The sequence below is a fragment of the Saccopteryx bilineata genome, chromosome 1, assembly GCF_036850765.1.
Source record: "Saccopteryx bilineata isolate mSacBil1 chromosome 1, mSacBil1_pri_phased_curated, whole genome shotgun sequence".
Taxonomy (NCBI): Eukaryota; Metazoa; Chordata; class Mammalia; order Chiroptera; family Emballonuridae; genus Saccopteryx; species Saccopteryx bilineata.
This window is the reverse complement of record NC_089490.1, coordinates 327,475,997-327,489,747: the sequence shown is the minus strand read 5'-3', so window position 1 is coordinate 327,489,747 and position 13,751 is coordinate 327,475,997. Positions and strand designations below refer to the sequence as shown.

The window sequence follows — 13,751 nt, the reverse complement described above, 5'->3', positions numbered from 1 at the left end:
GGGTGACTGGCCTTCAACTACAAAGAGGAGAGGGGGGTGTGGGCAGTCTCCCTAAAAACTATTTTTGGGGGGGACTTAAACTAACATTTTGATATTGTGACATTCAAAGGCAGAACATAAGCAAAGTGCCAAAAAATTTTAAAGAATTCATCAATACTTATAGTCAGGTGGCTTCCCTTTAGAAAAACTACATTATTCAATGTGAAAAATGAATTAATTAGAGCGCCCTCAGGACACAGGCTCTGCCTCAGTGTGTCAGTGGGAAAGTTAATCAATCACCGCAGAGTGAGATCCACAGGAGGGCCCACGTGTCAGCACTGGCGACTGCCACCCTTCTCCACGGTGCTCCTCGTCGTTAGGGAGCTGCTTTCTTAACGTTTTCTGTTTCAAGCTTTTTATGCATTTCACGCTTTATCTGATAACTTCTATTTTTATTAAAAAATATATTTATGCAATAAAGACCTGAGCAATGGTGGTAAGGAAAGAAAGGTGAGCAAAGGTTTCAGATAAAAAGCTTCTTAGGCGTTCTGAGGGATACTTTTCTATTTGGAAGCGTTGTTACTCAACTTTAATTATTTATACATTGTCTCCAAATGGCTATTTTAAAGGGACCATCCTATCAACTTTACCAAAGTAATGAGAACAGAGTGGCTTACGCTACTGTTACCGTTAGCAGTGCCAAACCACCAACTGATTTTAATGAGATTTAACTTTTGCTCTTGATGTAGCACAACTTGGCTGTGCTGCCACAGATTAACAAAGGACCATTAATCATTTTATTTAACAAAAGAGTGGTGTGGGCTTGCACCAAAAACATTTGATAGGGTACATTTGTGCATGCTGAAATAATATTCAACTGCAGCCTAATTGAATCTGAGCCAGCAATGTAGAAAAGTGGTCTCCCAGGGAGGACCCTAAGCCTCACCAGAGCAGGTTTCTCAACCTCAGCACTATTGACATTCTAGGTAGATAAGTCTGTGTTGTAGGTGGCCATTCTGTGCCTTGTAGTATGATTAACAGCATCGCTGGCCTCTACCCAATGAATTCCAGTAGCACCACCGTCCAGGCCCCTGATGTGACATTCAAAAATGTTTCAAACATTGACAAAGCCCCCTGGTAGAAGGGGTCCCTACCAGCATAGTCACTCCCAACTGAGAGCCACTGCCCTGGAGGAATGTGCGCCCTCTCCTTTCGCACTGTTGGCCCAGCACGGCCCACTGATCCCGTGCTTGCCCCCCACTGCTGAGGGCCCTGGGCTGACTGCCACACCCCAAGTGCAGTTGGCACTCAAAATCCCATTCCTACTCCATCCCTCCAGCAGGACCATAATCTCTGCCCTCTGTTCTTTTAGAGATTCATTGTATGAAGGTGAGTTAGCTCCACTTTTTCAGTGAAGTAGCAGCCAGGATGCAGTATGCTTCCTTCCTTACTGTTTATTGTCCCTCCTCCCCACTGGGATGTGAGCTCCCCCGAGAGGGCAGAGGTGTTTGTGCACCACTGTAGTGCTACCGCCTGGGGTAGAGCCTGGCCCAGCGCAGGGGATAAATACTTGTGAAATGGCCAAACAAGTGAAACAGAGATGATTTAACTAGATAGTTGTCCTGTCCAGCCTTCCTCCATGTTTGAAGTGACATTATTTTCCTCTTTGGGATTGGAAGGTCAAAGTGGCTTTCTTCACTCCTCTTCCTGTCTTCTGCAAGCCACTTTTGTCACCATGTAATTCAATGATGTGGGAAAGTACTACTGCTGGGACCACGGTCTGTGTTTCAGCATCATCAAAGCCGTTCGTTCCACTTCACGTCTCCTTTTCTTCCGCTTTCACCAGCTTCACTCTGACAAAGTTGATCTCACTGGAGTGCTTATCTCTGAGCTGCTCCTTCAATAACTCCTGTTAGGGCTCTTTAATACTAATAGGTCTTCCTTTGTCACACAAACTTTTCTCCCCCAAACTGCGTTCCTTCTAAGAGGAGTGCAGCTGTATGGTAAAGCCTTCATTAAGAGATTCCTTAATAGTAGAATCCCAAAACACTGACTCAGAAGAATATATGCACCCCTGTGGTCACTGCAGTGTTATTTACAAGAGACAAGGTTCGTAAGCAGCCCAAGTGCACATCAGTAGATGAGTAAATAAAAAAGCTGTGGTACATTTACACAATGGAATACTACTCTACTGTAAAAAAGAAAGAAACCTTACCTTTTGCAACAGCATGGGAGCATTATGCTAAATAAAATAAGCCGGTCAGAGAAAGACAAGTACCATATGATTTCACTTATATGTGGAATCTAATGAATAAAATAAACAAAATAGAAATAGACTCGTAGATACAGAATACAAACTGATAGCTATTAGAAGGGAATGGGTTGGGGGGCTGGGTTAAAAAGGTGAAGTGATTAAAAAAACCTCATAGACACAGACAACAGTATGGTGATTACGAGAGGAAAAGGGGGGTGGAGAGAGGTAGAAGAGGGTAAAGAAGGGATAGAAAGTGATAGAAGGAAACTTGACTTGGGGTGGTGAACATATAATATACAGATGATATATTATAGAATTGTACACCTGAAACCTATATAATTTTATTAACCAATGTCACCCCAATAAATTTTTTAAAATTCCTTAATAGAACTGACTGTCTTTCCTTGATTGCACCATCAATAGCTAATGAAATTCCTCCCTTGAGACAAAGTGGCAAGGCAATTGTATCATCCTGAGAAGGGGATTGTTTACAGTTTGGGTTTGATTGTTCTTACAGGGAGCTAATCAAGAGATCAAACCAGCTTCTCTGAGTGCATTCTATTCTCTGAGAAAGTGACTGTTTTACTTTCCACACAGCTAAGCATATAAATATCAGGCTTTCTTGCACAAGAATCAGAAGGAAGTGAGAATCCATTGTTGTTCAGAATCGTAAACGATATAGTTTGCAGGGCACCTGGATGACCCCACATGGGCCTCTCACTGGAAGTGTACACCAAAGCTTTTCATTGCACAGCTTCAAGAACTCTTCTTGTCACTGCAGGAGGAAACCCCCGTGGAAGGTTTGCCCTGGGGCTGGTGCAGAGTGAGTGGAAGGTCTATGTGAAGAGACCTCTAGATAGGGAAGAACAAGACGTTTACTTCCTCAATATCACCGCCACCGACGGGCTCTTTGTCACACAGGCCATGGTGGAAGTGACTGTTAGTGATGTGAATGACAATAGCCCAGTGTGTGATCAGGTAAGATTTGTGGAGATATTGGATATATTGCTCCTTTTTTCTCTGCTTCTCTAAAATTGAATCAAAACCCATTTCTTTTTTCTGCTTAAAGCTGATGTCTGCTCTTATCTGCTTAATTAGTGAGCTGCCATTGGATAGAAGAGAGTAAGAGATGTAATCTAGGATGAAATATTATAAACATGGAAAAATTATGCTTAGCACAATCAGGTGTCTGATTTTGTCCACAAAAAAACAAAAACAAACAAAACAAAACCATGGTCTTAATATTAAATAATGTTAAATGAATCATAAAGGACCTTATGACTTATTCTGCCTAAATCACTGATTTCCTAAAAGAGAAATGGACCACTAGAAAGCATAAATTACTTTTTTGTGTGTAAGTTTACACAGCTGGTTAGTGGCAATGTTGGCAATGAACCCAGCTCTCCAAGCTCTGAATGAGGTAGGCTTTCTATCACGGTACAAAACGTGACAGCCAATGCAAGGTGCCGGGACTACATTTTGTTTTCTTTCTTACTGAAGTTAAAGCACTCTTACCTCTTTTAATCACCTTCTGGACTAAGAGACAGCATTGGTGTTCTGTAGCTTAGAAATGTGTTGCAAAGAGATTTAATCTCTTAGATTAATGCCTAATGTTAGTAGCAGCTCTTTAAAGAATTGAAGAGTTCCAAGGATTCACTGGGGCTTAACAGAAGAGAGGGTCATGATCAATATGTGATCTGTGTCATGGTTGCACTGGGGCAGGGATTTTTGTCTGTTTTCTTCACCATGGTACTCCTAAAATCTAAGGAGTACCTGACAATAATAGTAGGTGCTCAATTAGTATTTGTTGAATGAGTGAGCATGGGAAGGGCGGGGCAAGAGACATACCATATTTCATCATATATTGTAAGATGGTTCTATGGTTTAGGAAAAAATAGCTGAAGCTAAATATTATGAATGCATTTGTAAAGAAATCATGCACCGTGCTAACTATGGCGGTTGCCCCACGAATACTAATGATGTCATTACCTTCCTTTACCTTTGCCTAGGTTGCATATACAGCATTATTTCCTGAAGACATTCCATCAAATAAAATCATCCTGAAGGTCAGTGCCAAGGATGCCGATATTGGATCCAATGGAGATATACGATACTCACTCTATGGATTTGGACACAGTGAATTTTTTCTAGATCCAGAAAGTGGTAAGGTGAAATTTATTCCTGGGGTAAATGCCATTGTTAGTGCATGAGAGAAGTTAAGCTGTCATATGGTTTTATCAATAGTGGGTAGCTAGCTAGCATACAAAGGCCTTGATATATGATGGCTGGCTATCTTGGACTCTCAGAAATACTAATTGGGCATGGTGTCTGGAGATGGGTGCTCTGGAGCACACAAACTTTATTTGCCTTATAAAATGTGCCCTGACTTACTTACATTTATTAACATCGAGTAATCAGACATGTCTACTGGTGTTTCCTGTTGCTTATATTCGTGAGTGAAAGCATCTGCCCTATAAAGAGTATAAATAGAATTACGTCACATCCACAGGTTGCCATGCACACCAGACAGCAAGGCATAGTAGGGGAGATTTTCCCCGTTGAAATCCCTTTTGGGTCCCTTCCTGCTGCTTATTAACACACTTGTCTGGTTTCTATTAAACATTCCTGCTTAGTTTCTCCCTTAGTTATGAGCCCTCAGATTTGCCTACATATTCAGGTAAAATTTATAAAGTGAAAGGTCATGAACACCAAAGCAGATGCCTGCATTGAAGGCCAGAGCTAATGGAGAAGTCATTTTCTATGGAGGGAAATTATTTCAGTGCTGTGTATTAGATGGTTCATTCACCGTCAATTTTTAAATGAAGTGCACAGATTGAGCATCTTGCCTATTTCCAGTGTTGTCTTGGTCCCATTGAACAACAAAATACTGGGACTCCAAAAGGTAGTGGCTCCTTCCTGCCCTGCTCCCACGGCCTCTTTATTCTAATTGGAAGCACTGAGCTACATAGGAATAAACTACTTGGCTATATGTGCCAGGTGTTTATTTATTCAATAGCTAATATTTATTGGGTAGTCAGTCAATATAAAATAACTTTATGGGATATTTGTGTAAGACTCCAAGATGAACAAAACAAACAATGCTCAAGTAAAAAAGACCAATAAGTCAATAATAATAATAATAATGAAAGGCTGAATGAAGTAAGTGCCCAAAAGAGATATCAGGGAGTTATATCTGGGCACAAAGGAAGAAGTAGCTAATATTCTGATGGGTGAGAGGGAAGAGGAAACTGTTATAATGAAGAGCTGGCATTTGAATTGAGCCAGGATCCTGGTGACCAAAGCAGGACACTGCGGGGGCAGCATGAGCAGAGGACCCGGCACACCCAGGGAATGCCACATACAACACCGTCACTGGGAAGAGGAGCTATAGAATGGTTTGTGACAAAAGCAGTTGGAAGAACCACTTCAGGCCACATCACGGAGGGCCTTGAATGTCCAACTGACACACGCTGGCTGTTTCTCAGCAGGAGAGGAAAATGGTCTAACCTGTGTCTGAGAACTGGCTGTAACAAGGAAGCCACGGGAGGAACTGCTCTATCAGTCGTCCTGGCATGGTCCAAATACGTCCACTAACTTTATTTAAGTGTAATAATATTTCATTAGTCATACTTTTCACCAAATAACATTTATTCAAGTCTGTCACTGTACTTGACGTTTAACGATTAAATACTGAGCAAAACCAACCACAAGAAAATCTCTACGGGGGCTGACACGCTGCACCAGCACCACTGTTCCAGTGGTTAAAATGCATAACCTTCCTCCATGTTGGTTGCTAGTAACTGCTTCTCAAAGACTCTCAACTATTCCCACAGCAACCACAGGCTCTTCCACAGTCCATACCCTTTGCCAGGGTTCACCGGGCACAGCAGGGCTCCTACAAGACCTCCTTATGCTATAACCAGCCTCTGTTTTTATTGTTTGTTTTCCTCTGAAATATGGGGTAAAAAGGTGTTGAGTACCTGGAAGCAGAGGGACTGCCTACCCCTTCTGGGTCTACAGATTAGTGACATGACTGACTCTCAGAAAACTTGGGACACTGGTCCATTCCCTATGCTTTTTTTTTCTGGAAATAGAACAGAAATCCCGAGATCTAGAAGGTCGCGGGAGGTTTAAGGAGGCATGGAGCTTCTGCATGCATTCAAAAGGAGGAACCCCTGATACCAGAGGTTTCACAGTGGAATCCACTAATTTAAAGGTCTTGCAGTTGGTTTGTTATCAAACCAAAATCACATAAATTTCCCCCTGATGTTTAAAATTGAATTTGTTCTATTTTTTTCAACATATAAAACACATGAGCCAAATGTCATTGGTCCTTCCTGTATTGGGATTCTTTATATAATTGATTCTCTGCTTCTCCAAGGAAGACAGTTGTTAAAAAGCCAGGCTATTTTATTTTCACAGGTGAGTTAAAAACCTTGTCCCTGTTGGACCGGGAGAGAGTCCCTGCCTACAACCTGGTTGCTAGGGCCACCGATGGGGGTGGCAGGTTCTGCCAATCCGACATCCACTTGATCCTGGAAGACGTGAATGATAACCCGCCTGTGTTTTCCTCTGACCACTACAATGCCTGCGTCTATGAGAACACGGCCACCAAGGCTCTGTTGACCAGAGTTCAAGCCGTGGACCCCGACGTTGGTAAGTCAGCTGCCCCGATGGGCCGTTCCCCTGGTCCTGCATTTGACACTCCTTCAGGGGCTGCTCCTCCTTTAGTGTCATCAGCCCACCTTGGTTCCTTACCAAGAACATGTACATTGAACCACATTTCAGCTCTTTTTGATAATGTGAATTCCTTTACTTTTTAACAAGAATTTTGGGTTTTTTTTCCTTTTAATCTTTAGAATAAAAATAACAGCTTCCTTACTTGCTCGTTCCTCCCGAATGTATGTAGTTAAGATGCCGTGTATGTGGCAGAGAGAATTCATTTCCATTTCTAGAAAGAATTGTCTCACATGCTTCAGCTGAAATATGACAATCTTGATTTATGGTAGCGCCCCATAGTGCAAAGACCAATTACTAAATGTGCTACCAATCCAATGGGGCTTTTTTTAAACTGCCATTTCCCAGAGCATTTTGGTTCCATATAAACTGACACTTCTCCGCAGGCTGAGGGTAGGTGAGATGAGAAGAAATTAGAATGAAAGTTGCTAATAAAGTTTGTGTTCCAAACCACTTTACATAATGAGATAGTGAGTTAGAAAATACTGGAGCTGATTGCTAGGTGGTCCTTCTGAGAATGCATAAGTTATTGAGGTGACTGCATGATGGAAGATAAATACGAAAGGGCATCTAGACAGCCCCTTGGTTGTGCATTTTCAGAGCTGTAATTCAGAGTACTAGGGAATAATGGGGTGTGTCTGCTATGCTAAATAGGCCTTTATGTAATTCAGTGTCCTATTACTTAATTCAGAATTAAAAGAAAAATTATTGGACTAATGGAAAGGTAAATACATGATAATTAGTAGAAAACAAATGTAAAGTCTAGAATCTTTGTATCTGTCCCCTTAGAGAAATTAGTGGTTACATTTAGAATTATTATTCTAACCTCATTAGCATAATTTTCTAGGCTGTGAACCAACCCTTTAAAAATTGCATGGTATAAAGCTTGATAAAAAGTGATAAGCAGGGAAAGATTCTTATTGATTTATAATTATGCAGTACCCACAAATGCCCTTTTTTTTTTGTACCCCTCCATAGCTAGAAACGGGGAGAGACAGACAGACTCCCGCATGCGCCCGACCGGGATCCACCCGGCATGCCCACCAGGGGGCGACGCTCTGCCCCTCCGGGGCATTGCTCCATTGTGACCAGAGCCACTCTAGCGCCTGGGGCAGAGGCCAAGGAGCCATCCCCAGCGCCCGGGCCATCTTTGCTCCAATGGAGCCTCGGCTGCAGGAGGGGAAGAGAGAGACAGAGAGGAAGGAGGCGGGGAGGGGTGAAGAAGCAGATGGGCACCCCCCCTATGTGCCCCGGCAGGGAATTGAACCCGGGACCCCTGCACACCAGGCCGACGCTCCACCACTGAGCCAACCGGCCAGGGCCCACAAATGCCCTTTTTAAAAGGAAGATTAGAAAAACATTCTTTGGACTCTTATTAGCAGACTTTTGGGGGAAAGATAGAAATAATGCAAATGAATCTTTTAATAATTTAAATTTGACTTTGAGAATGTGTAATTGGTCCACAAATAAAATTTTAAGATTTAATAATTATTTTAATTAAAATGAAATTGAATTAAAATTCCAATTTTAAAATATTGGAATTTTTCTACTCATTTTCTTCATGAAGATATTGGGTGCGCTCCACTAGAGACTGAAGACAGAGGCGTCTGATTAGTGCGCGTGTTTCAGACAGAGCAGGGTGGGGTGAGATCACTGACTTACAGGTGTGGTGTGGTGAAGCACGTGCTGTCACCCTGTCCTCCTTTTTACTCCTTCTGAATCCACTGCCCTGGTTGGGAATTGGAGAGGAAAGTGTGACTAGACTCTGGGCCTTCAGCAGTGCAGAGATGAGATAACCTTTAAAAGACCAAGACCGGAATAATGATCTTATCCTGCTGCTCATTAGCACTAATTAGCAAAATGCTTATGTTCAGGGCTTCAGGTAGACACAGAAGTTGCAGTGCTGCTGACACCTATATATTAGTTGCATTCACCAGGCCTTCGTCTCTGGAGGACGACTCTAGCATAGGACCAGATTCTGGTTTCCTCTTTCAGTTTTTTTTAGAACTCAAGTAGCTTTTAAAAATAAAAGAAATAAGATAGCTGGAGAAGAGCAAATGAACACTTCTAAAAACACAAACTGAGCCCCTACTCTGCCCGAGGCACCATGCGGAGGAAGCGGTGTGGCCTTGGTCAGAGCTTGCAGGAGAGGCCCAGTAGCAGTGGCATCACCCTGAGCTGTAATCCAACCGACATTCTCCAGAATTTCAATGACTGGTGGCTTATGCCATTTTCAGTAGCGGCCTGGAAGAACCCATACTTTGTCAGGGATACCCATTTCTTGGTCTTTCGTAAGGAGCTACAGGGGAGCATGAGCTATGTACTGAGATTACCAGGTTATGACGTGGGCTGTTCATCTTGGGGTCAAACTGAACCTCTGGGCCTAAGCTAAATTTGCATATGAATCATTAGGCTGAATCCATCCCTCTAATATATTTAGTTTGGCCTGTCTACACTGTTTTAGAAAGGTTGAATTAGTTCTCAATAAAAGTCAGTAAATTTTTATGCAAAACTTCAGTTTCTGGCATCTTACATAAAACAGCAGCAGCACTCAGAAGACTCAGCGATGCTCGGTGCTCTGTCCGCAGTGGTAGGAGCTAAATGAACACTGCCCCCTTGCTCTTCAGTAGTCCACTCCCTCCCTGTTCTCACACACCTCGCTAACTTATGTTCCTGCCTGACCTCAGACGCCTGTTCTCTGAAGTGACAAGGAAATATATCTTGCTTTTTTTCCTCTTCTTTTCCAAGTGAGAAGAGAGGAGACAGAGAAACAGACTCCTGGATGAGCCTGGACCAGGATCCACCCAGAAACCATGGTCTGGGTCTGATGCTCTGCCCATCCAGGGCCATGCTTGGGAGCTATTTTTAGCACCTGAGGCAGAGGCTCCATGGAGCCATCCTCAGTGCCCTGAGCCAGTGCGCTCAAACTAAAGCCATGGCTGCAGGAAGGGAAGAGAAAGAAAGAGAAATTGAGAGAGGAGGGGAGCCGTGGAGAAGCAGATGGTCACTTCTCCTGTGTGCCCTGACCAGGAATTGAACCCAGGACGTCCACATGCTGGCCAACGCTCTTCCACTGAACCAACCAGCCAGCGACTATATCTAGCTTTTTAAAAATTTTTTATTCTGAAGTAATTATAGGTTCGTAGGAAACTAAAAAACAAAAATGTACAGAAGGTTGTACAGCACTCTGCTCCAGTGATGACATCCTGCAGAACCATAGTGAACTACCAGATTTTGGCATGTGTGAGCATGCACGTGTGTGTGTGTGTGTGTGTATGTGTGTGTGAATGGTTCTATGTAATTCTACCACCTGTGCAGCTTCACACAACCACCACATTCATCCACCACCACATTCATCCACCACCACATTCATCCACCACCACATTCATCCACCACGAGGCTCTCTCCTGTCCCCCTTCACAGCCATTCCTGCCCAGACTCTAACCCCTGGCAAGCGCTCATCTCTGTCTAATTTTTTTACTTGACAAATTGTATTTAAACGGACTCATATAATTTGCAACCTTTTGAAATTGGCTTTTTTTCATTCAGCATAATTCCCTTGAGATTCATCCAAATTGTTCAATTGGTTTTGATTCTAGTGAAAAACATCGGCTCCACTTGTGTAAATGAAAGGGCTATTTAGTTTGTGCAACTTCTTTTGTTAAGTATATTTCTTCGCCCAAAAGTAACTACCTAGGTTAGGAAAAAAATAAAACCAGAAGTGGACAGGATAATTTTAATCTCATTTTATGAGTTCTAAGAATTAACATGGCAATCGTTGAAGATTACATTCTTAGTTTTCCCATAAAATAGAAATACCCTCAATCCCATGAACAAATGGCACGAACCTAACATTTAGAAAAATGTAATCCTTTCAGTACAGGTTAGATGATGTTTGCTGGCATTACCTCTTTAGGTTAATAGCTTACTATTTATTCTACCTCTTAGGGGTACCACTGATGGGCAGTTTCCAAATTTTGAAAGTTTTTTTTCTCTAGTAAACAGAGTATAAAGTGGTGAAGTAGCTAAAATCTGTGATCATTTTAAGAAAAATGACATGAAAATAAAATATAAACCTGCACTGGAATATATGTTGTATGGCCCATGACTTATCGAGAAGCCAATTTCCAGATATTTGAAATGCAGAGACACGGTTTTCCTCTTATGGGTGAGGGACACAAAGCAAAGAAATGTTCTAATGAGCAGCTCAGTGCTTTCCTGTAAAATGTTTCCTACAAGGTTTGGAAATTCTTTGGGGGGACTTCAGAGGAACTTGGAGGCTCATAACATGCTTTACAGCTATTTTCCATTCAATTTAACACATATTTAATGAGTAACTGGGTAGTAGGCACTACAGGAAGCGCTACAAGATTCTCACAGGCACAGAATGTGCAGTGGCACAGTAGTGAGGGCACGAGTCAGGAGCACACGTGCTTGACTCAAAGGCAGAGCTCCAGGTTGAATTGGCTTTCTGGAGGAAGGCCTTCAGGGAGACCGGAACATGAGGATCAAGCCGTCAGGCTGGGCATGCTGGACCCAACTAAGCAGTGCAGGATGAAAGAGGTAAATGAGGTGAGAAAAATAGTCTGGATCCTGATTATGGTGGTTCGTGGAGGGAATTGTGTACTTAAACCAATAGATGGAGCAGAGCCGTGTAGCGCTTTTGAGAACGGAAATCATCCGCTCTGGGTTTTTGAAGTGCGAATCTAATAGAAGCCTTTAGGATGGGGGGTAAGAAAGGCTTCTAGGAAAGGACTGAGCAAGGCCACAAGGGCCCAAATTAGAGTGGCGGTGGCTCTGGGATTTAAAAGGAAGGAGCAGGTGAGAGCATTTAGATGTGTACTCTGACTTTTAGCAAGATAGGCTAGGCGAGGTGTCAAACATGGGTGCCAGGTGAAGGTGCTGCCTGAGCAGACATAGCACCGGTGGCCTATGGAAAAGGAAAGAAAGAGAAAAACATTGGAGGCACGTTGAGAATTAAAAGTACAGTCCTTCAGAAAAATAAAAGGGTTAGGATAAGTTTGCTATTCATAATGAAGTGGGGAAATCTTGCCTCTAAGGGGTTTGAGGTCATAGTAATGGGAAAGCACATTTGAACATTCAAAGAATAATGTAATAAGTGTTATAATAGAGTTGCCTCTGTAAAAGGAGGAGTTTTACAAGGATTAATCAGCACATATAAAATGTTAGCACAGGTCTCTTTGGGAACATTAAAATTTGAGCAAGGAATTTTCAGCTGGGACAACTCAGGAAGGATCCACAAATTGGCATTAGCGTTTAAGTTGGGTCGTAAGGGATGGGGCTGACTGGATAGGCAAGAAGAAGAGGAAGATCCAAATGCGAGAGAGAGAGAGAGAGAGGATGAGGATTATATCAGCAAAGATAGGTTTGACTACACTGGGATAAATTTTAAATATATATATTTTAATTTATTTATTGAGTTAGAGAGAGAGAGGAAGTGAAAGAAAGAGACAGAGATAGACAGATAGACGTAAACATTGATTTCTTCCTGTATGTGCCCTGACCAGGGATCAAACCGACAACCTTTGTATATCGGGATGATGCTTTAATCAACCAAGCTATCTGGCCAGGGCTGGGTAATTTTCTAAAGTCTCAATGGTTAGCACAGCAAGTTTCATTCTTTCTCACGTGAAGTACAGGTGACATGGAGATCTGGCCCCTGTCTTATTGACACCACTTTCTTGATCTTTGGTTCCCAAAGTCATCACTGCAAGAGAGGGAAGAAGGAGGCACAGCAGCTCTTAGCTGCTCCAGCCCAGAGAGAACCACATCGCTCTGTCACTGCCCATTGCCCAGTGCTAGTCTGAGGAGGCGAGGAAGTGTAGGGGCGGCCGTGGGCATTTGGTGAGCACGTGTCTCTGCCACAATGGTGAAAGCAGGAAAGGACAACTGGCTAAGCAGGTCCCAAAGGGGTAGGAGAGGGTGACAGTACTAATATATTTGCCTCAGCAACACAGAGAGACCACTGGACCTCAGAAATGAAAAAGAGAGAAGCAGAAAGACAAGACCTGATACTTAGAGGAAGAAACCAAGAGGAAGATGCTGAGGATAGGATAAGCCAGTGGGAGGCACACATCTGCCCTCAGACGTCGATCTCCATGTGGGAAGAGGTTCTGTCGTCTCAGGGGACCAACAGAGCCGCAGCTGGGCGGGGTGCTCTGAGGTGAATGAGGGGAGTGTGTTTCAGGGACTAGAGGAGAGTAAGAGGGAATCACCAAGAAGTGAGGGTAAGAAATGCCCCCCTCCCTGAGGGCTCTGTAGGTGCTGGGGTCCAATAATGAGTGGACCCAATCAGTAGAGTGGATTATATTAACAGGAAATAGGAGACATTCTCTTGGAGTCTTCCAGAATGATATCATTCCCTTTAAAGTTAGTAGTGTTTTTTTGTTGTTGTTGTTTTTTTAAATTTATTTATTCATTTTAGAGAAGAGGGGAGGGGGAGAAGAGCAGGAAGCATCAACTCCCATATGTGCCTTGACTGGGCAAGCCCAGGGTTTCGAACCGGCGACCTTAGCATTCCAGGTCAACGCTTTATCCACTGCGCCACCACAGGTCAGGCTAAAGTTAGTAGTTAAATCTTCACATTAAGAGAGAACAGGAAAGGGACAGAGAAAACATCTCCTGACAGAATTTTTTCCATTTTTACCCAAGTGTTTGATTTTCAGCTGCCATAAGCCGCCTTCATTTCACACCATTGTTCACTGTACTAAGGTAAGCTTGCTGACCCCAGTAGGGATTTGTTTTCTGTGTATTTCATGAG

General features: G+C 42.9%; 1 protein-coding gene across 1 annotated transcript in view; it reads left to right on the top strand.

The window, feature by feature from the left end:
• The window catches only part of FAT3 (FAT atypical cadherin 3), a 717,392-nt gene that overhangs the window by 618,305 nt on the left and 85,336 nt on the right, over positions 1–13,751 (top strand). Inside the window, exons 12-14 of the mRNA XM_066248474.1 lie at positions 3,015–3,211; positions 4,243–4,396; positions 6,656–6,889. Of these exons, the coding sequence (XP_066104571.1) occupies positions 3,015–3,211; positions 4,243–4,396; positions 6,656–6,889 (585 nt within the window). The remainder of the gene's footprint in view (positions 1–3,014; positions 3,212–4,242; positions 4,397–6,655; positions 6,890–13,751) is intronic.